This window comes from Lactuca serriola, chromosome 2, assembly GCF_051521515.1.
Source record: "Lactuca serriola cultivar US96UC23 chromosome 2, Lser_US96UC23_V15, whole genome shotgun sequence".
Taxonomy (NCBI): domain Eukaryota; kingdom Viridiplantae; phylum Streptophyta; class Magnoliopsida; order Asterales; family Asteraceae; genus Lactuca; species Lactuca serriola.
Window position 1 is genome coordinate 228,345,070 of NC_136409.1, and position 24,890 is coordinate 228,369,959.

Below are 24,890 nucleotides of genomic sequence, written 5' to 3' on the forward strand. Positions count from 1 at the left end.
TTGTGTGTGGTATTTTGGGGAACTTACCAAGCTTCGTGCTTACAATGTTGTGTGAAATGTGTTTCAGGTACCTCTCAGGATCGCGGGAAGGCATCGGCATGATTGTACACACCAGCTTGAGATTGTGTTTTGAGGATTCTAGGATATTGTCAAACATTTTGTTGTCTTGTGTTTTGAACAACTTATAAACTTGGGTTTGAGAAATGTGAAACTGTGTTTTGTGTGGTTTTAAAAATGAAAATTTTATTTGAAAATTTAGATTGTTACATGAAGGATGATTTACAAGTGCGTGATAATGTTCCATGGTCTTCAAAATGATGGAAAAATTCATTATATCAGGAGCTAGAACGTTCTAGTATCTTTTAATGAATTTGAAAGTGAGTTCGTCGGGGCGTGGGGCATTATCGCTCCCACAGACCAGACAGCCCCTATAACTTCTTCAAGTTCAAATGGAGCTTCAATGAGAATCACATATATCATTGATATGGACTGGAAGTGAGGATTAATGAGTTTAGGATGAGATGGCCATTGCTCGCTGAATTTAGCTTGAAAGAATCTAAATGCCTCATCCTTGATCTCCTTTGCTTCCGTTGTCCACCTTCCATTTATTGTGAGACCATTCAATCTATTCCTTTTGTTTTTGCAATTTATAAATCCATGAAAGAATTTATTGTTTTCATTTCCATTTGATACAAAATAGGTTCCATTTGGTAATCAACACATTACTAGAATTTTTATGGATCATATGATTTCACTTACAATGACTAATATCTTGACCATATATACCAACGTTACACGAAATTTAATTTTCGGATAATCCATCACAAGCACTTTTAATTTAGGCACAAAAATAAAGCAACCTTACTAGAGAATATATGGAATATGAGTGTGTGTGTGTGTGTGTGTATATATATATATATATATATATATATATATATATATATATATATATAGGGCTAGGTTATAATGTGGATGGACAACTATTGTGCGAACGTGTGGACAGTGTTATTCTATGAGAATTACTAAGAGAATAGGTTGTTTAGTAATGTAAATGCGTTCAACCTCACACAATTATTGTCATTTTCATGCATTCTCACTAATTCTTATTTATTTTTGTTCTCACACATCATCTTTCACTCATTTTCATTCTTACAAAATACAACTCAATAAACATTCTGACAACATTATAATAGAATGAGAAAAATAAAAACAAAAGTCTATAATAACCTTATACACTGTTTAACTAGTGAGAATGTGTGATAATGACAATAGTTATGTACGATTGAATGTATTCACATTATCAAACAACATATTTTCTTTGTCATTCTCGCAGAATAGCATTGTGCACACGTCCGCGCAATAGATGTCAATCCACATTTGAACCTAGTTCTCTCTCTCTTTCTCTCTCTCTCTCTCTCTCTCTCTCTCTATATATATATATATATATATATATATATATATATATATATATATATATATCCAAAAACAAGATATTGTTAACCAAGAACATGAAATCTAGAGACGGATTTTGGAGGTAATTGTCAAGAAAATTGAGCTATCTGACAAAATTTACCAGACATGCAGCTTGGCTCCAAGTTATTGGGGGCATTTTGGGCTATTTGGAAACATGAGATCTCCCAAAGCAAATCCAAAACTAATATATTTCTTCTATGGTCCTTCATTATGACCATGTTTTTCCACTGCATAGGTAGCTTAGGATATCAAGCAGTTTGGCTCCAAGTTGTCGAGGCATCTTGACTCCTGGTTGCCAAGGCATATTGGGTTGTCTATCAGCTTAAGATGTCACTAAGCATATCTAAAATTAGTTTATTTTGTTTATGGTCCTTCCACCTAGTCATGATTTTACATGGCATAGGCAAGTTAGGATGTCAGACAACTTGGCACCAACTAGTATATTTCTTTTATGGTCCTTCATTTTGATTATGTTTTTCATTTCCTAGGATGTCAGAAGTTTGGTTGTCAACAACTGTAACACCCATACTTTTTAAACAACCATTTTGTGACATCCCCAATTTCACGGCTAGAAAAGACCGATTTGTTTATGCTTTGTTTTTAAAATCAGAGTAATCTTTTATAGAAAGCAGATGCGGAATTTGTTCCCAAAACAAAATATGATAAGAATTTATCAAAGCATTTCTTAAAGAAATGTATTTTCATTAAATAACAAAATCTTGGGATGTCATATTCCGATACAGACCAAAAGCATAAACAATATAAAATAGACCTTACAACAGTTATTTATAACTACTGATCTATAATCCAAAATCTCTCGTCAAGTCCACCAACTTATACTCTTGTGCCATTACCTGTAATGCAAAGAAAACAGAGTGGATCAGGCTTGGGATCCTGGTAGGGGTGTTCGTTTGGATTGAACGGTTTGATCCGATCCAATAAAGTGAATCAAAATTGATTTCGGTTTTCAAAATATGGATCCAAATAGTCCAAACCAAAATTCAAATCCGATTCGATTCGATCCGATCACAATTCGGTTGGATCGGTTTTTATAATTTCGTTTTTAAAAACCGAAACATTTTAAAACGACATATAAATATAATATTACACAAGCAGCAAAAACAAATTATTTAATTGTGATATGAAATTTATAAACAACTAATAAGAAGATATATTATAGTTAAATATTTTATAGGTATAAAACTTTTGAGAAAAAATGTATATTAATGTTATTTTATAGGGTGAAACGTTTTGAACTTATTTGAAAAAAATAACAAAATTAATAAATAACTATAGATATAAATTATAAATCAATAAATAATAAATGTTTATTCAGTTTTTTTGGACTATTCGGTTCTTATTTTATAAACCAAAACCGATCCGAAATCCAAAATAATAATTCGGTTTTGTTGAAAACCAATCCAAAAATCCGAATATCCGAACCAAATAGTCCAATCCAAATTGGCCAATTGGATAATTCGGTTTTATCCGAATAGTGAACAGTCCTAGATACTGGTGAACATATAGGGTTTTCAACCCACAATAATATAATTATTATATTCAATCATCAAACAGTCAACCCAATTATCCATCCCCATTATCTTCTTTATTGCTTAAGGTTTTACCCTAAGAATCGACTATCCTTCCTTCATTCATTCCTAAGGAATTGGCACGAAGTCCATTGCTGCCAAAGTTTATCTATCAGGTACTAAATCCATAGCTATCAAGCGTTAACTCCATAGTCACCAAGGTTTCTGTAACAGACGCTAACTCCATAGTCACCAAGCTTCACTTAACTAGCGCTAACTCCATAGTCGTCGGGGTTTATCTCGTTTATTGACAGTATTGGTTCCGAGACATCCTCTAGCAATACATATCAATGGGTTTTTAGAGTACACCGTTGAACATCAAGTCCACAACACCTACAAGTTGCGAGTTTGCTAGTGTTCCACAAGATTGTCTAGAATAGTCCGTGGTTGTCATCCCTACTCTGCTGAATGACGGGGGGGCATCGTTTGAGTAAAGGTTTCACTCATTTATCACTTGTCACCCTCATCTCATGATCAATATCATCTTTCGTCTCATCCTCAAACTAATCTTTCCTCACACACAAACTATTTCATCTACCCATGTTCTACCCAACATATTTGTAGATATAAATTACATATATAGTTTAAATCATTTAAAAATCTGTATAAAACATTCATTCAACAACCATCTAAAGTAAACAAACAACGTATAAACATTAAGCACGTATTTCATAGCAAATACTTCATATCTATGTGGTAGAAGAAAGTAACTACACACTCACATAATCAGAAGATGATCGGACAACACTACGGTTTGTAGAAGTAGTATTCTTCGGTAGATCTGGAAGATCTTCACAAAAGTTGGCTTCTCGCGGGCAGAGCTTCTGCTCGGGAATTTTACTTCTCGGAATCTTTGGGGCTTCGGGACTTGCTTCGGGGCTCGGGATTAATACCGGGGCTTCGGGATATTTCTTGCACATAAAACGGGGTAAAAACGAGTGAGAGAGAAGAGTTTAAACAAAAGAAATTGGCAACCATCGACATCTATTTATAGGGTGCTGAAACCTCGATTACGTTGAGCGTACGCAGTGTCACTGCATGCGTATGGCACTCAAGTTCGGTCAGGTGATGTAGCTGAGGCAGTTCCGGGTACGTTGGGCGTACTCAACTATGATGGGCGTAGTTCGGATCAGATCGATGACTCCCCCCCCCCCCCCGATCGGATAAATTCATATCTTCCTCATACGAACTCTGTTTTCGACGTTCTTTATATTCATGCATAGGTGAGACTAAGCTCTACAACTTTCGTTTAGACTCCGTCAACTGATTTCGACTTTATTTTTATTATTTGTTTTTAGTAGGTCGGGACAAGAAAACTATGTTATAAATTCATAACTTCTTCATCTGACGTCTGTTTTCGTCTGTCTTTTCACCATTGCACTACTATCAACGAGATCTTAGATTTTCGTTTAGATTGTTTCAACCAACAATCACTCGATCTCGAATTCGAGTTTCGGGCTGCATACTGCTAAGCTGAAACTTAGAAAAATCATAACTTCCTCATACGAAGTCATATTTGGGCATTCTTTTTATGTACGCTCTCGTTTTAACGAACTGTACAACATTTATTTAGATCACTATGGCTAAATATCGCTATATCTTAATTTTGTATTTTACATCATTTTGCGTCGTGTCGGTTCTGTCGCAAAACTTCGACATGTCATAACTTATTCGTTATAACTCGGATTTCGGCGTTCTTTATATGCACGGAAACCTTGTGACATATACTAAAACTTGGTTATGATTATTCATTCTAAAAACACTTCTATCAAAAAGTCATTTTTGACGCTTATCGTCTTTAAATTGACTAGCACGGATCTACGGGTGTTACACATTTAATCACCAAGATTATGACCTATAGTCATGCTAAAATCCAATTTCATATAAAAAAATTCATAAAATTTGTCAAAGTTTACAAACTCATTAGTGTTACTGCGATATAACCCAACCTTCTCCTAGTCAAGATTTTACATGGCATAGGCAAGTTAAGATGTCGGACAACTTGGCACCAACTAGTATATTTATTTTATGGTCCTTCATTTTGATTATGTTTTTCATTTCCTAGGATGTCAGGAAGTTTGTTTGTCAATAACTGTAACACCCATACTTTTTAAACAACCATTTAATCACTAAGATTATTCAAATATCATGACCTATAGTCATGCTAAAATCCAATTTCATATAAAAAATTTCATAAAATTTGTCAAAGTTTACAAACTCATTGGTGTTACTACGATGTAACCCAACCTTCATGATTTCATCATCATGAACACTTTGAATCTTCATGAATTCAACAAGTCATAAAGGATAAAACATATTGAATCTAGTTCCCTATAACACAAGCTTTACAGATAAACTGCATACACGGGGATTCTATCCCAACAATTGGCACAATATCCCCTCAGGAAGTCTTTCACAATGTTTCCCAAAGGAAACACTTTTAACAATAATTCTAAAGGAATCACATATCAGTATTTTTATAGGAGTTTTTATCTCTTTTCTTGAAGGAATCTTTAAACAATATTCTTATAGGAATCATATAACAATATTCTAGTAGGACTTACATATCAATGTCCTTGTAGGAATATCATAACCACATTCCCGTATGAATCACATAATATTATTCCCGTAGCAACCATAACACATTGCTCATGTAGGAACCATAACACATTCCTGTATGAATCACTTACACCATCTTTTTCCTTTTCTTCCCGGCAAAAGCCCTCATTCGTTGAACGAACCCACATATCTCCCTAGAAGTTGCCACGTGTCCTACCACTCAACCATGTATTTGTGTCGCAAATCAACCTACATGTTGAGTAAATCCTATGGATACGATCCTAAATTGAGGCTGCTATAGTTTATTTGTATAGCTTATTTGGATTTGTTATGCATTATTAGAAATATTTATCATAGCCTTTTTAAATTGAAAAAAAAAAAAAAAAAAAAAAAAAAAAAAAAACACCTAATCTTTAAAAAAATTAGGAGGACTTCTTAGAAAGATAATTGTTGGAATTCCATACATGTGCTAAACTGCCAAGTATGCATAACTTTTAGACGCATGGTGGGATCCGACCGGAGAATCCGATTCAAATCATTGATACTGCTTTGGAGTTATTTCAATTCTACGTTACACTTTATTAATTTATTTAGCATATTCATTTATTATTCAAAATTGTCACAAGTATAGTATAGTTCTTTTTTCTATTTGAAATAAGTGTAAAACTTAGAATTATTCTAAATTAATATAATATTTATATTTATATTTTTGTCAAAACGAAAGAGTATATTCAAGGCTCACATAAATTGTTGTAGATTAAATCCAAATCTAATATTTATATTTATATTTTTGTCAAAACGAAAGAGTATATTCAAGGCTCACATAAATTGTTGTAGATTAAATCCAAATCTAATAGTGAAGTTGGTAGCCAATGATGTTTTTTATAAGCAACTGTCTGATGTATATATGGTTTATTACGATCCATAAAATCATTCAAACCAAATACAAGCAAAAGCAATTTAATTTAAAAATTACAAGCAAAAGCAATTAATTTGTGGGTCGAACAACATTAGGCCTATTGAATGGTCTGGTTTCTCTCAGTCTAGAGTGATTCAACCCAAGTTAAGTGGACTATTAATGGTTAAGAATAATAAAGAAAACTTTGAAAAGTAAGAAACCCAATCTAAAAGCAAACGTGTTGACCAAGGCCCAAATTGGTTTGGGTTTCTAGTAAATATTGTTCAAAAGCATATAAATAAACTTAAGATGATTAAACAAAAGCAGAGTAAGTTCCCTGAATTTAGTAGTTTGATTTAATAAGGCTCAACTGGTGCACGGAATTTTGCTCCTGCATACACTGCTGCTGCTCCCAACTCTTCTTCTATCCTCAGAAGCTTCAGTTTTCAAATTAAAATTATAAATTTATTCAACTAACTCATTTACATAAATATTACTAGTAATTAATTTGATTACCTGGTTGTACTTCGCAAGTCGTTCTGAACGACAAGGAGCTCCAGTTTTAATCTGACCCTGTGTTCACACACAAACTCCCATAATAAATCATTTATAAAATAGCAAAATCTGGTAAAAATAATAATTAATATTATTACCGTTGACAAGCCAACTGAAAGATCCGCAATAAAAGTATCCTCTGTTTCACCACTTCTATGGCTGGCCATCACACCCCATCCAGCACGCTTCGACATTCTCACTGCCTCAATGCTTTCTGTAACCGATCCAATTTGGTTCACCTAAAATAAAATAAATCCAAAATCCCCCTGTTAATATTTATACGCATGCATGAAGGAAGATAACCTAATAGTAATACCTTAAGAAGAAGGGCATTGCAACTCTTCTCTCTGATTGCTTTCTCTACACGCTTGGGATTTGTCACGAGAAGATCATCACCAACAATCTGAACCTGTTCACCAATTTCTGATGTCATCTTTGCATAATGTTCCCAGTCATCTTGATCAAACGGATCCTCAATGGATACAATCGGGTAGTCGCCCACAAATGACTTGTACACGTTCTTCAAACTGTCCCCTGATATCTTCTCAGATCCATCGTTGTTCTACAATAACACAAACCCACTTTTAGTTATTAATTAACACTTAATCCAATAATTCATTCTTACCTCTTCCTTAAAGTTCAAATCATAGGTTTTGCCCTTGTCTTCATAGAACTCAGACGCAGCAACATCCATTCCAATAACAACCTGGAATTTTTGGAATTAATCTCTTTTTTTTTTTCAGAAACAATCAAACAATACAACATATTTTTTATTTTAAAATATGAAAGTTTACTTTTCCAGTATATCCAGCTTTTGCTATTGCAGTCTTCAAGAGCTCAAGACCTTCTTTGTTCTCCTGTATAAAGAATGACAACAACACATAAGTTTATTTACGTTGGTGATATAAATATAATTTATTAAAGTAAAACTGCTGACCTGGATGTTGGGAGCAAAGCCACCTTCATCACCAACGTTTGTGGCATCCTGACCATATTTCTTTTTGATCACAGACTTTAAGTTATGATATACTTCCACGCCCATTTTCATGGCTTCCTTGAAAGAAGAAGCACCAACAGGGAGAATCATGAACTCCTGCATTGCAAGCTTGTTGCCTGCATGTGAACCTCCATTTATCACGTTGAATGCTGGTACAGGCAGCACCAAGGTCTTGTTTCCAGCAAGGTTTGCAATGTGCTGTGTGTGTGTATTATTTATTAAGACCAAAAATAAATCAAAAAACTTGTACAAATTCATATCAAACAGACAGAAAGACGATGTGTGTTGTACCTTATAGAGAGGGATTTTTTTGACTGAAGCTCCTGCTTTACACACAGCAAGTGAGACTGCTAGTATAGCATTTGCTCCAAGCTGGAAGACAGGGATTAAAATGTTAAGAGTTTGAAACTTTTTTTTTTGATTAATAACTGAATTGAATAATGAATTGTGATACCTTCTGTTTGCACCAACCCCATTCGTTTACAGTTCCATCAAGTTCTTGAACCATCAAGTTGTCAATTTTTGTTTGCTCTGAAGGGTCCTGTGGTGCATTTTGACATAGAATCATATACGAAATGACTGTAGAAGCTAATACAAAATGTGAGAAACAGATGAAGAGAACATACCTTTCCAATTAAGGCAGGTCCGATTATTGAGTTGACATTCTCCACAGCCTGACCAGTCAATAATAACATGTAAAGTTTAGTTTAGTGGGGATTATTACTTATTAGGGAATAAAATCATAAGAAGAACAAAGGCGTTTAGGAACAGGAGTTTTACAAACCTTCAAGACACCTTTTCCTAGATAGTCAGAACCTCCATCTCTTAACTCTAGGGCTTCATATATACCTGTGAATACAAAATGAAAAGATAAACCAGTTATAAGCTATAAGTCAAAACATCCATGATTGTAATAAAAGAATTTGTAGGAAAGTATGTTTGTGTATCATACCTGTTGAAGCACCACTGGGTACTGCAGCTCTGGCCAATGTTCCATCAGAGAGCGTAACATCAACCTGAAATTACTAATTTCAGTTCCCAATTGGTTTGGTTTAACAATACCAACGTCAACTACAATACAACATTATTAAAACAGCCAATGATCCTAATACTCGGTAACATCAAAATCAAACATACAAATCATTCGGGCAGTTTCCATATCTTATAACAAACATCCAAGGAGTCAATATACTACTGGATTTTTTAAACAGATCATATGAAGTATATACACCACATGGCGTAAACTTCATTCATTCTTAGTCGAACGATGCATGAAGTGGATATACAATAAGGATAGGACGAATAACACTGATCCAGTGAATAATCTACTTCAGGCGGTTTTAATCGATCTATATTACTAAGTAGATAAACAGCATAGATAGAACAAAACACGGTGATCAATATCTAACATCAGACGAGTCAATCAAGTTTTGGTATTTCAATCACTCGTTGCTACTAGGTGGATATACATTTTGATCTACCTATCAAATCCTATCACCCTACGGATGATCTACGTCCGGCATTTTTTGATGAATCGAATGTACATCATACATAACTTACAACTAAAGGGACGACGATATACAAAAAGAAAACGCATCGAGAAAAAGAAGTACGAGCTTACTTCAACTGTAGGATTACCACGGCTGTCGAATATCTGACGAGCTTTAACAGCCTTGATCGTCGCCATTTTGCTCTGTTGACAGAAAATGAGAAAGCAGAGAGACTTTGTGAATGTAACGATGAGTTCGAACTTAGAAGTTCAAGTTCGAAGTTGGGCGTATTAAAGGACGGGACGAGTTAATCTGGACCGTTGGTAGGATCGGTGGACAGGATCTTCTTTCTTGCGCAAAACGTTTCTCCTCGTCTGCGAAGATTTTGAATTTGATTTTGATGGGCCCTTCTTGGAGAATGGAGATCCGAGAGTCCTTTCCTTTTTTTTTATAACAAAGAATATTCGTTTAGATCCCTAGTATTTTTAGTCTATGGGCTTTCCAAAATTTTAATCCGTTGGCTCTTCAAATTCTTTATATCAAAAACCCAACCAAAAGCAAGAAGCAAACGGAGAGGAAGGAATAGAAACGAATAGAGAATCACAGAAAAAATAAAAAAGCATAGTTACAAGAAACAAAAAAGAGAGATTTTTTTTTTCTTAGAATGGGAAGCAACTCCATTCCACCCATCTACCTACCCAATTCCCTCTGAATTTGATCCATTCGTAAGTTTGAAGAATTATAGAATCCGCAATGATTGCAGGGGAAGCACCAATTTTCGTGAAAGTTTTTCCATTTCTTGCTATCCATATGTTCCAAAAAGTGGCGTAAAAAATCATATTGAGAATTTCTCTCTTCTTGGGACAATTCCCCCATGAGGCAGCAAAATCAATAAGACCACGTACTGAGTTGAATTGATTATTATCAATTTCGCACCATTTTAAAATCCAATACCATACCTCCTTGGAGAATCCGCAATCAGCTAGAAGATGATTCGAAGATTCGTTACTTACCCCACATAATTGGCAATTTGGATTTTGGACTAATATACCCCTAAGACTAAGCAACTGCGCAACAGGAATTCTATCCATTATAGCCCTCCACACAAAACATTTCACTTTTAAGGGGATTAATTTTGACCAACATATTTTTTGTCCCATACCCAGATTAAGATTTGAATCTACCATTCTCCTTAGAATATTCACCAGATATGTGCCCAGTGGCGGAACTCAATTATAGCCAAGGGGGGCCATGGCCTCCTTGCTTTTTTGGGTTCTAAATTCCAACCTATTAGTCTATTTGCAACTCGTTAGCAAACTTGAATAGGATGAGTAGGTCTGTCATATTTCAAAGTTGAGTATTATTTATTTATTTCATTAAAACAACGTGGGCCTACCGAGTGCATTCTCCTTTTTTAAGACTATAATTTCAGTTATTTATTTGCATTTATTCCCACGTTTTATAAATATTTTGGTTATTTATGTTTAATTAAACATCTCAATCTCAATATAGTAATATATATAAATAAAATAGCAATACATAGAGAAAGCACTTGGTTAATACTAAACGTATACTTGAAAGCGTGTAAAAAATTCTCATTTAGTGAGATTTTGGAAAAAAAAATAAGTTGCTTAGTTAAGGTAAGGTTACTCGACCAAGATAAAAATGATGATCAAATTTTTGTTTTGGTTTAGAGTTGAGATTATAGACCTCCTCAATAATAATATTATAAAGCATTTTATTTTATTTAAATTGAAGAACAGTAGACTTGTAAGTCGAATCAAGATCACTATTCGAAAAGGTTCCATTTTTATGAGCGACATAAATATATTTCATACTAGTTGTTTTATTTAAAATTTTCTATATCTCATATCCTTTAATCAAATTAAACTTATTAATATGGTTTTTTTTTTGAAAATTTGATTTTGGCCCCCCTAATTTAACTTCTCGTGTTCCGCCCCTGTATGTGCCATCTTTGTTAAAATTGAAACGAAAACCAATGTTAGAAGAATGATGAAACGCCATAATATTGTACATATTGATGTTGTATCTTATCCCATGAGTTCGATCTTAAAGCTAAGTAAACTCAAAAATCATAGCACTTGTGATTCCACTCGTTTGTAGACTTGTCTAGAATCCATGATACGATAAATCATTTGATTGGAAATGTAAATGTAGTCATGAAATGTGCCTGCTTAGTCAAGATTCCCCCAATAAATATTCAAGTGCATTACAAAGTTGTACATGCATGAATAATGTCTTTTCGTAGGTTATGTTTTGAAGAGAAGCAAGAATGAATCTCATAAAGTCATTAATATCAGTAGGAGATGATGTGGGATTTGTTGTAAATGAGTAAAGAGAAAATGAATTAGGAGGGTAACCAACTGTTGCGTTTGTTCTCATTTGGTCCCTTTCCTTTTTTTTGTACTCAATATACCATCGAACTTGTTGTTTGTGTTCACCATAACCCTTTGACCGGCTATCACAGGTCAAAAGCCGGTCAAAAGGGTTATGGTAAACACCAACAACAAGTTCGATGGTATATTGGATACAAAAAAAAGAAAAAATACCAAATAAGTACAAACGCAAAAGTTAATTACCCTCAAAAGTCATTTTCCCTTTTTTTAACGGCTTGGTGTAAAAGTATCTTAAAACATCATTGTCAACTCAAAAAAAAAAAAATTAATGTTGTAAATATATTCATCAATATTATTTTTGGTGTTAAATTGTCGCATTAAATTTAATGTTTATATAATGTAGTTTATTTTAATTGTTCCAATTTAAATGTATATAGTTTATGTTAATTTAGTTATATAGTTATAACTTAAATTTAATAATTATTTCCAATTAATTCAAAAACGTATATCGTTTGTAATAATATAAAACACAATAACATATATCTACTTTATATTAAATAATTCGACAAATACCATTTACTCATATAAAATAATGATATATAAAATCTATTAATTTTTTTTAGTTATTTTTTATTTTGATATTTATCTTGATTTAATAAGTATAGATTTAGTGAATACTTATATATAATATTTATCTTGATTTAATAAGGTTAGAGACTCATGTATTATATGGGGATTTCCTTTTTCCCTCTATTAAGGAGTATAGGTTAAGCACTGGAGAACGGCGTTGAGGTGGCAGGTATTACCGAGATTCTTGAACCCTAATGGAGGACCGTTCTTTCGTTTCTTTAACAAAAAACTCGTTTGCCAAGTCAATTGCAATTGGAAACCAGCCATTAACAGCGAGGACCTCTCGCTCCTGATTCACTCGCCTCATTGAATGGCAATCCCCACCGCATGTACATTGTCGTCGTGCGAGGCCTGAAGATTCGGTGTGGGTTGGAGGTAGTGGAGGTGGGTATCATGCGGGGTTTTAGGGTTTCGTTTGATCGAAGAGGATTTTAGGGTTTCATTTGATCGAAGAGGATTTCACAACATACAAACAAGAAGGAGGAGGGTATCAGGCGGGGTTTTCAATTTTTTGGTATTTTGATTCCCCCCCCCCCCCCTGGCAATTAAAAAATTGAAGAACGCGCATTGATGAAAAAAAAATTATAAAACGACAGTTCTACACGACGCACTTTTTTATAGTAGGTGCCCTCCGTGTTTTTAATTTTTTTTTGTTGGACACTAATTGTAGGGCACACATAAATGTGTGCCCTCTATGCTTCATATTTTGGAAAACTGACATCAATTTTCAGAGCACGCACAAATGTGTGTCCTCTATCAGCGCGTGTCATTGATTGTGCGTCATAAAAGGTTGTTTTTCTAGTAGTGTGAATTTTCAAAAACTATCATTCATAATTACTTAATGACCTTTTAGTTATATAAACAACTAAACACCCCTCTATAATACTATTTTAAATGAATTTAATGATATTTGTACTAAAATAATGTCGAAAGAACTCAACATTAGTCTTATAATGACCGCATCGTCGATACCTTTCTAATGATATATACATATGTATATATATATATATATGTGTGTGTGTGTGTGTGTGTACGTATACATGATTTATACTTTATTTTAATACGTAAATATGCTATTATAATTTGTAACTCGTTCATACGAACTCCGTTTTTGACATTCTTTATATCCACGCGTAGGTGGAGACGTACTCTACAACTTTCGTTTAGACTCCATCGGCTAATTTTGACTTTATTTTTAAAATTATATTTTTAACAGGCCGGGACAGGATTGGTCTGTTAAAATCTCATAACTTCTTCATACGAAGTCAGATTTGGGCATTCTTTTTATGGACACTCTCAGTTTAACATATTCTACGACTTTCATTTAGAATTCTAAGGCTAAAAGTCGCTCTATCGTAAGTTCACTATTTACGTTTCCTGGTGTCGCGCCGGTTCCTTCGTGAAACTTCGACAGGTCATAACTTCTTCGTTATAACTCGGATTTCGGTGTTCTTTATATCCCCGGAATCCTTGTTTCGACCACTACAACTTTATGTAGAGATATCGGGCTTATCTCACACTTTAATGTTGACGCTTATTTTTATTCTTTATTAATTATACATTTATAATTAAATAATAAGCACATAAATACACATAATTCACATAATACTCAAATATTTCATCTTTATTACTTCAAAAAGAGTTACAATAGCTGACCTAGACTATTACATTGTCAAAAATGCTTAGCCCCGAAACCCGGGCGTTACAAGATCCAAAAACAACACTTCTTTGGCTACATTTTCTGGTAATCAAGTTTCTATCTTGATCATTAGTTCATTAGATCTCTTCCCTCCTCTTTTATAAGGGTTTTGGCCCAATAATGATAACGTTTGGTGAATGGACGACCCAAGTGGGCATTCTTCCAAATCTAAGACCTTGAAGGGCTGGTAGGGCATAAAGGTGCAAACTTTATGCCATTAGAGCCCCCCATGCAAGCCATAGAGTGTCATTTTGTCCTTTTTAGTCAAAAAGGTCATGCATGAAGAGAAAGGTGAGAGCTTTACGTGTCCAAGTAGTGTTATGGGTTTAGATATATGGTTGTAAGTTTTAGTTTGGTGTATGGATGGCTTAAGGACCAAGTTTTAGGTCCCAATGAGTTAGGGCTTGAGCTAAACCCATTAAGAAGAGGAATTAATGGGTAAAGTTGGAAACTTTACCCTTAAAAGGACAATTTCGGGGTTTATGTGAAGTATGAAGCTTGGATATGAGGTGTAGGGGCTTAATCCATCAAGATAGCCAAACAGACAAAGGAGCTCGACGAGTTCGTGGGAGAACTCGATGAGTCAGTTTGGTTTGTCTTAATTTTGTGAAAGGCAGGACTCGACGAGCTGACTCGTCATGTCCCGTTAGTGAGTAGTGTGGGAACTCGGCGAGTCAAGGGAGTGACTCGACGAGTTGGGACAACTCAGGGCTGACTTTGACTTTGACCATAATGTTGACTTTGAGCAAGGGTTAAATGGTCATTTTACCCTATGAAGGATTAGCAGTTTTTGACTCAGTATTATGTTGGTAATGATAGCTCGCGAAGTCGAGAGATCAGCAGTTCGGGGATCCGCCAGTTAGCTTGTGAGGTGAGTTTTTTCTAGTAAGAACGGGTCGAAGGCACCAATGTCGGCCGTATATGTATGTTAGTGTATACCGGATTAGATTCGATGCCGGGGGTAGCCCGATGTAGCTTATATGTTTCTGGATTCCGATCCGATGTCGTGCGAGGCCCGAGGAAAGTTTATATGTATGTTTCCGAACTACAGTTCGATGTCGGGTGGTACCCGAGGAAGGAATGCATGTTTAGTTATACTTGTTGTCTTTTTGATACTTGTATGTGCCTGACAAGGAGGTAAGTGTGGGCGGGGACCCGTATCTCATCACTAGCTGAGTGTGGACGGGGTTCCATATCTTATTATTAGCAGAGTATGGGCGGGGCCCAAGATAGGCAGGGCCTTGAGACTATCAGTTATAGTGTTGTGTTTGACTGTTATATACTAGCATGATTATGATTATTAGTTTGTATGTGTATATCGGGCGAGGCCTGGTAAAGACAGATCTGTATATCGAGCGAGGCTCGATGCCAGGCGAGGCCTGATGCCAAATTCCTCTAATGTCGGGCGGGGCCCGATGTAGTAGGCTAGGCCCAATGTATATGGTTATGTGATTATGTGTATGGTATGTGGTAGTTTGGGGAGACTCGCTATGGTTCGTGCTTACAGTTTTCAGTTTTAGTTTCAGATACTTCCAGTAGCAAGGGGAAGAGCTGGGGATGACTGCAATGCACACACCATTGTTTTAGCCTGGGATGTTTTTACTTTGATATGTGTTGACAAATGTTTATGATATTTTGAGGTATATGAATTATGCTTTTCTATAATGAATGACATATATGGTTTTATTATATTTTTAAAATGAACTTTTTGGGCTATATTTTCAGGTTGCTTCACTTAAGCTACCAGAACTTGGTTAGGATGTTGAGTGGTTAAGAGACAACCTATAATAGTATTCAGGACCATCATGTGTGTATGCTGTAACATATATATATATATATATATATATATATATATATTGATTATGACTTTCTTAGGGTTTAAACATTTTGAAAACAAACATTTGTAATCAAAATGATATCCTGTACTGGGATTTTTCGCAAATATAAATAAAATGATTTTTAAAGCGTAAAGAAAAGTTTTAATTGGTTCTGAAAATTAGAGAACGTCACAATCAACACATAAATTACTCTTAGTTCTATCTATGTATCAGACGAGATTTAAACCCTTAACTTATTTGACAAATGACATCTCATCATTCCGTTAGGCCAAAACTATCATTGATGAGAAACTTAGGTTGTTTTTGGCACGCCACAACTAGCTTATAAGTTAGCTTATTTTTCGAGCTTTTTGGGAGTGTTATTGTTTGGCAAGCCAAAAAGTAGCTTATAAGCTAGTTTTTCGTAAGCTACTCCAACCAAAGTTTGAAGGAGGTTTTTATATTTCTTCCGATTACGCCCTTCAAAAATAGGTAAGAGATATGAACAATCACAAAAAATCAGGATCGTAATTATCCCAAATCATCATTTTCCCTCCAAATCATAAGAAACTTTTCCCTCCACCATCGATTTCTATAAAGTGGGGCATTATTGATGCTAACGATTTCTGTTTGAGGTGCAGGACCTCATTGAAGCAACTAATTTGTATGAAGCAGTCATCGTTGAAGTCTTGTTTATCATCGTCATGTATGCATTCTTTTTATTTTCTTAATTTGTTCATCAAATTGATCGATACTATACACACATGAACTTATGTCTTTGTATTATTGTATCGATTAATTTCATCTATTTGTTTTGGTTTAGTGATTTTTTCAGCCACCCAAGTTAATTTTCCTTCTGAATGCATACTGCAATGTCTGGTTCTATCTTTATATCCTATGTAGTATGCGAGAATCAAGAAGCAAAAGTCTTTTATTTCTAATATGCTTGTTTGGTCTAATTCTTTTTTTATCTCCCAATTGCTTCCCTTTTCTCCTAATTATGTAATAGTTCTCAACTCCAAATTCTACATAGTGACTCATTGTTTCACTTGTCGTGTTATATTCCCACATGCCATGTATATATATTTTTTTCTTACTTAAAAACCCCATTTCATCATCAGTGAAAAAAAAAATTGTACCTAAAAGAAAAATAGAAAATTGTCAGTAACAGAAAAGAAAAAGTTTAGTCATTACTTACCCGTAGTTCATTAGGCATTTAATTAATGCCCTTTTCTAATATTTGTGTATTTTTTGTTTATGTTTGATGCCATTTTTTGAGTGTTGATCAAGGTGGACTGTTCAAAGTACACTACTATACCAGACATACTTTTTTTTGAAGATAGTCACTAAGTTACCAGAATTTGTCAATTACAAATAAGAAAAAGTTTAGTCATTAATCCTTAGGGGTAATGCACTTTCTGTAATAGCTTGGACTTACTTTTATGAAGGTGGTTTTGTTTGTTATTGGTTGTTCCTTTCACTGTAGCCTTGTACCTTGTTCCCCAACTGCTGCTGACTTTTATATATAATACATGTACAAGGCTTTTAGAAGAAACATGACTCCTAACAATGATACCAAAGAAAGTATTGTTGGATTAGTGTCTAAGTCTATAACTATTTTGGTATGTACTTGATCCGATGGTGCATGGTCCTTTTGGGTTGCCTTCACCAAAGCAACTAGATAGGATGAATTATGGAGAGAAAGGATTAATTATGATTTATTAATTATATTATGAGAATAATATATTAAAGGAGAAATCATATTGTTTAATTAATATCAGTCAAGAATTAATAAGAATTAAGTTTGTGACTAAAAGACATTAATTAAACTTATGGGACTGGAACTGTCAATTGTATGATAGTTGAATATTGAGCTAATGGACTCAATATTAAAGGGGTGGATGAATTCTATGGGGAAACCCATTAGAAATCGTCCTAGGCCTTTAAGGAAGGAGTCCATGGGTTGCTTAGGGCTTAAACATCCAAATTAGGGTTTCCTTGTTAGATAACCCTAATAGCCTCTCTATTTAAAGGACCCTTATGGCTCAAAAATGTGGTGAACTTATTGATTAGGGTTTCCACACGTTTTGGGCAGCCTCCTTCTCTTCTCTTCTTCATCCTCTTGCTCTTGGTTTTTGTGAACCATTAGAGAAGTGACATTTGTGACTTTAAGCTTTCTAAAGTCAATACAAGAAGGATTTGAGATTTTTATTGCTACATAACAATCAAGGTATGATCTAAACCCTAATTTATATGTTATATTGATCATCATATGCTAGATCTAGGGTTTATAGTCTTGGATGAATTGCATGTACAATAGAGAAACCTAGATCCAAGCAGTAGGGTTTGTATGAGCACATAGGATGTTCTTATGGCTAAAACCCATCAGGTATAACCTAGAACAGCAAGAATATTGTAAAATTTTGTGAGGTTTGTATCGACTACATTACGAAGAATGGACATGGTCAACTCATGAGATGGCAAGAGATAAAAGACTTGTTTCCAGAAAGGTTGGTAAATGATGTAACTTTAAAAGCTTAAAGAACAAGTATGATAACATGAAGAAAGATTGGCGCCTTTGGAAATTTTTAAAAACGGGAGAAACTGGTTTAGGTTGGAACCCAACCACCGGAAAGCTGGATTGTTCGGATGAAAGGTGGGATAGAAAGCTAAAGGTATTACTTAGACATTTTTATTTGTAGAATTGAGTTTTCTTTTGATATTACAGTGTCTTATTAATTCACTTTATAGGATAAACCTAATGCAATGAAGTACTGTCACAAGGGAGTTTATCCACTAGTAGAAGAAAAATGGAATCATTTATTTGGTGTTGTGGCAACATGAGCGGGCTGTGTACCTCCCTCATTAAATCTAAATATGTCAATATATCAATTAATGACGCAGACGATATACAAAATGAAAATGCTTGGTCTGATCAGGACATGCGTGAATATTCTCAATATTGTAGACTATAGATTCTAGATAATCAAGAAAATTCCTTTTCGACTAATTTTGTTGAAGCAGTGATTGGTAACCCTTCATACTCTGATGTTCCTAAACAAAATAAAAAAGTGTGAAGCGTAGAAAAAGGGAGTCTGGGGATGCTGTTTTAATGAAGGAGCATATAGAAAAGGTTCACGAAATACATTCAAATATTGTGGGTTTGATTGAGCAGGTTCAAACACTAAAAAGGACGATGTAGGTCCTAACATTAAGCAGATAATGGAAATTATGAATCGAATAACTGCAAATGATGCTTTTAAGGTTGGTGGGGATATTTGTTGTCATGCGATGCTTATGTTTCGGGATCCAAGTAATAGAGATATATTCTTCGAGATGCCGAGTGATGATGCTAGATTGGCTTGGTTGAAGTTTGCTCATATGAGAAATACAATTTGAAGAACTTAGTTTAACTGGATTTTTTTAGTTAATAGTCGTATTTTCAAACTTAATGATGTTAGTACTTAATACTTAGTTTGACTTTATCTTTTGCTTGGATGCTAAACTTGTTTATTTGAATCGTTTTATATTTTAGTTTGGCGTTACATTTGTACTTGATATTTATTTATTTATCTTGTAATGTTATTGATGAATACAACTTGTAATGGGTGACACTCAAATCAACTTCTTTTACTTTTAATATTGAGTTTTCTAGAAGAACATGTAGCACTGATTAATTATTACTACACTCATACTTACAAGAAGCCCTGTATGACTTCAAACCAAACAAGAGAAGCGTGGATGAAGGAGATTTTGAATGGTAATCCAATACGGTGCATTAATTCTTTTCGTATGAGTGCTAGTTTATTTACACAACTATGTGAATACTTGGAAAAAATTATGGGTTAAAGTCAAGTGATAGAATATCGGTAAAAGAAAAGGTTGGAATATTCTTGTATACACTTGCACTAGGTTTTTCTAATAGAGATGTTGCTGAGATGTTTCAACGTTCTGGAGAAACCATCAGTCGAGCTTTTCATGATGTGCTGGAATCGATATGTGGATGGAGCAAAGGGTTCATGGGTATTGCACGTGAGTATATTAGACCTAAAGATGCAACATTTTAAGGCATATCGTCTCATATTGAAAATGACAGTCGATATATGCCTTATTTCAAGGTAATTGAGTTTGGCAATTTGTTTTCATATACTTCATTATTGTCATTTAAACCTTTTTCTTAACAAGATTGTATTGGATGCATTGATGATACTTATATAGATGTATGTATCTCGATGGCCGACCAAATGAGATACAGGGGAAGAAAAGGAGTCCCTACATTTAATGTAATGGTTGTATGTGACTTTGATATGTGTTTTGCGTTTATATCTGTCGGGTGGGAAGGATCCATGCATGATACTCGAGTGTTCCTACATGCAATTGAGACACCTTCTATGAATTTTCCAAAGCCCCCCCCCCCCCCCCCCCCCCCCCGAATGTATAATTAGTTTTATCTTTGTTAATAATTTTTGCGCTAACAATCATTTGAATTTATTATTTATCTATATTTTCATATAGGAAAATATTACAAAAGATACCCTGACTGAAAATGATATTTGGCACTATATCCATGTTTAGATATCATCAGTCACAGATTGAACATGTGCTTCCAACCAATGCTTAGGAGTATTTTAATCGCGTACATTCATCTTTTCGAAGTTGCATTGAATGTTCGTTTGGAGTGTTGAGGAAAATGTGGAAAATATTGAACATAGTGACAAAATTTAATGAGAATACTCAAATAAATGTGATAACGATGACATTTACCCTTCATAACTATATTCGAAGAAATGATCCGAAAGATATGATTTTCAACATTGTTCAACAACATAACTACATACCTAGAAAAAAACAAGAGAATCATTCAAAATTTAGTCATTGATAATATTCGACAGTCATGCTATGAGATGCGAGAAATTTGTGATAATATTGAGAATATGATACATAATGCATGACATTTCACTTAAAAATAAATAATCAGAGAAATGTCCTTTAGTATTTTCTTTAATTTAATTTTGTGATTTACATATTTGTTTTATAATATAAAATCATTTTTGTACATTTCCTTTTATATCATTTTATATTTCTTGGCTATTTTATCAGCTAGTTTTTACCAAACATTATATTTTATCAGTTAGAAGTAGTTTTTCAGTTAATAACTAGGTTTTCAGCAATTCTACGAAACATAACCTTAATTAATACGTTAATATTAGTTAATACGGATTTCCACTTAATACTATTTTTTTCATTAAAATTGTAAAAACATTTACAACGATTTCATCTTGTTAATTTTTTTTTATGGATTTTTTAATTTAAATGATTTGTCTGAAATTTTTATAATTGTAAATAAATTTTTAAAAAAGCAATAAACTGGTAACTTTTTGTACAAAATATTGAAAATATAATAATTTGAAAATTTATCGTAAAAATATATTGTAAAGTTAAAAGTAGAGTAAGAAAAACTGGTTACGTCGTCTACGCTCTAACGGAAGAAGATTGAACAACAGAGTTAGTTGCTTAGGGTTTTCTTGTTCTCCATGGCTGCCCAATCTCTTTCGGTACTTCCCGTTTCCCCTTCATCTTCCGGTTGCCGGTGTAGGAATTCATGCAATTCGTCGTTTCTCCCGTCCAGGAGAATCAGTTCCAGGGCCATGGTTAGTTCATTCGTCGGACTGCAGCTCTCAATTCCAACACCGGATTCGAGGCATAGAAATTTTGGCCGATACTCATGTATCGTCGCAACGGTCTCGTCTAGTCCTACAACTCCGTAAGTCCGTGTTTTTTTGCACATCAATTGCTATTATGTGAATTCATATAAGTATTGGCGTTTTACCTCTTAACTCTTAAGTCAAACGGACTTAAACCTATTCCTGAAAACCGATACAAGCTCACAAATCTTCCGGGAATCATAACTTTGGTAGGATTTGCTACTAATATGAATGATCTTGCGGGAATTATAAGTAAAAGTGCAGCTCATACTTCCTTAACAGATGAAATTGAATTAACGACGTTTACTGTGCAATTTCATCGCTATTTTGCAGGACTCCAGAGAAGGAAACTCCTGAAAAAACCGCCAAGTAAGTTTATTTCTGCAATTTTGGTTGTTCTTATCCGGTATTTAGTTTCTTTTATCTGAGATTATTGTTGTTGATGTTGTGAGTGTGTGAAGATGGTCGTTTAGATTCATAAAGTCGTTTGCCATGGGTGAATTGGAAGCTAGGAAGTTGAAGTTTATGAATACTGGGACGGAAGCTCTGTTGATGGGCATATTGGTTGAGGGTCAGTCAGATAATTTCCTAATCTTTTAACCTTGGCACATTCATTGCAACTTTTTTTCTAAATTCTTTTGTTTAATCACATGTATAATCAACTTCAGCATCATTCAAAGCATCTGCTGATTTTACCAGGTACTAGTTTGGCTGCAAAGTTATTAAGAGAAAGTGGTGTAACACTGTTCAAAGTGCGAGAAGAAACTGTAAAATTACTTGGAAAATCAGACATGTATATCTTCAGCCCTGAGCATCCTCCATTGACTGAACCAGCTCGCAGGGCCATTGATTGGGCAATAAACGAGAAACTGAAGTCAGGTGGACTTTTACTTCCCTGTATAAGTATTCTTGTTTACTTCACTATTTCTTGAACTGTAAAAATCTAAATTAATGAGCCTACTGTTAGAAGCTAAAAATGGTAGTGGTCAATCAAAGAAGGTGTTGACAGTTTTGTAATTGATGTTTGACAGGAGAAACAGGAGAAGTAACAACTTCCCATTTGCTTTTGGGGATCTGGGCACAAAAGGAATCAGCTGCTCACAGGATCATGTCTGCACTTGGTTTTGATGATGATAAAGCTAAAGAGCTTGCCAAATCTGTAAGTTCAAACATTCATTCCCTCACACCTCTAAATATTTTTTTAATAAAAAAAACTTTTTGTCATCTCATATTCTCATTATTTATATATATATTCAGATGGACATTGAAATTGTTTTGAGCTTCAAAAGGAAGGGACTTTGAAGAACCTTATAATACATGTTCATGTTCCTGCTTCAATCTTCATCGGCTGCTTGAGGACCCACTTGTTTACAGAACAAATTTTATGCCATGAAGCAAAATGAAATTTGTAATTTAAGGGGCTAAAATCGTCAAATCATATAATGCAAGAAGCCCAGTGGTATTGCTTTTATTGTACAATTTCATAAGTCTGTAATCTTATAATATGGTCATTCAGTTTCAGTTGGTTGGAATAAAAGCTACCCAAGCTCATACCTGTCATTCTTAATTCATTTATTGGAGATTGTGTTTGTTACATAGGACATAACTAGACAAGTTTTCAATAATGAGGAGGGCATTTATGTCTTTTGCACAAACGGGAGATGAAGATCAACTCCTTAAACCAACTTTTTCGATGGACTATAAATAAATTGCAAATTTTGTCTTATCAACATTGGTCTAGTCTCAGTTTCGGTTCAATACATGTCAAAAACAGGACATGTTTTGTTCTGTCTTGTTAGTAATTGGCTATTGGCTGAGTGATGGGCCCTTTGATGATGGTCAAAAGAATAAGTGTGAGTGTTTGGGTATGCAATCATCCATTCATGTATGTTGTTATGATGGTTCACATTCATCTTTTAGTGATGTATATGGTCTATGGCCTATGATGGGTATGGGGGAGTGGGTTCTGAAATTGGGGGTGTCAAGTGAGATTCCGTACGACTGTTGTTGGATAAGTAAGTGGTGGTCAATTTGTATTCGCTAATTGCCACATGCAGTGCCAGTGGGGGTCACTTCTCACTTGTTGCCCACTTTCGGTTGCCTCAGGTCAACAAACAGCAATATACATGTCACATGCAACCAAAATATCGTATGTATTGCTTAAACACTTATTGGACTTATCAATTATATCATTCTTTTCCTTGTATCATAAACAAAATTTATCAATTTTGGGTTATATAATCTGTGTATATCAGATTCATCAGTTATATTGAGGGATGTAACTGATGTAAATAAAGGTGAGATGTATTTGTTGATTAGTCGTTAGTGGTTACGGTTCAGAATTAAAATTAGTCATTTTGAGTTGTATTTTACGACAAACAGATAAAGCTGGAAAAGAATACTTGTAAAGAGAATTTGACCGAATTGTTGAAAGGTGTCTTATAATTGAATACTTACAAACCTAAATCGCTTTATCTATAAAAGTAAAATTGTTAATGTAACAATGTAGCATAAAAGTAAAATTATTATCATCTAAAGTTTAAAAATAAGCCCCATATTGAATATTATCTGCAAGATTTGTCATTTTTATTTTTGAAAAATGTCATAACCAAGTAGTATAAAATAAGTTACTAATAATGTTTTAGCATATAGTAATAATACAAAGTAAAAACATATGTTCCTTTTTTTTTTTAAAAATAAAATAAAATTGGTGAGTGAGTAGTATTTGCTTGTTGAATTATGTAAAGTACAGGAGGAGGCATGAGGGTGCACGTGCGCACAATTTCAAAAAACGAAGGCAGGCAGCGTCTCTTTGAGTTTTGGGGACCATCTCTTTTGTAAGAGAATGTCAAACCAAACCACAACACAACACACACCCGACCAACTTAATCATGCATTGTCCCTTAATTCCTCTCTTCTTCTTTTTTACCATTTGCAATATGATCACCTTTTAATTTTTATATAAATCATCAGCTTTATAACTAAACTTTATCAAGCATGTTGTAGAAATCATCAAGGCTCATATGTATGTATATATTGATTATTGATACACAATTGCCCACAGTTTTTATCTTTACAGTTGTTGGTTCGAAATCAGTCGATTAAATACTGTTTCTACATC

The 24,890-nt window shown here is 34.2% G+C and overlaps 2 protein-coding genes across 2 annotated transcripts; one reads left to right on the forward strand and one right to left on the reverse strand.

The window, feature by feature from the left end:
* Positions 1–6,723: 6,723 nt before the first annotated feature.
* Positions 6,724–9,954, reverse strand: LOC145088782 (enolase). Its single transcript, XM_079027182.1, has 13 exons — positions 9,693–9,954; positions 9,024–9,087; positions 8,856–8,920; positions 8,698–8,745; positions 8,526–8,612; positions 8,363–8,443; positions 8,012–8,269; positions 7,869–7,931; positions 7,700–7,780; positions 7,391–7,636; positions 7,173–7,313; positions 7,036–7,092; positions 6,724–6,956 (listed from the first exon to the last, which is right to left on the reverse strand). The coding sequence occupies exons 1-13, from the start codon at positions 9,756–9,758 to the stop codon at positions 6,876–6,878; spliced, it is 1,338 nt and encodes a 445-aa protein (XP_078883308.1). The 5' UTR covers positions 9,759–9,954; the 3' UTR covers positions 6,724–6,875.
* An 11,569-nt stretch (positions 9,955–21,523) lies between these two features.
* LOC145088783 (Double Clp-N motif protein) lies at positions 21,524–23,329 on the forward strand. The gene is made up of 6 exons (XM_079027183.1): positions 21,524–21,828; positions 22,103–22,138; positions 22,231–22,340; positions 22,469–22,648; positions 22,801–22,928; positions 23,027–23,329. The coding sequence occupies exons 1-6, from the start codon at positions 21,599–21,601 to the stop codon at positions 23,069–23,071; spliced, it is 729 nt and encodes a 242-aa protein (XP_078883309.1). The 5' UTR covers positions 21,524–21,598; the 3' UTR covers positions 23,072–23,329.
* The last annotated feature ends 1,561 nt before the right edge of the window (positions 23,330–24,890 follow it).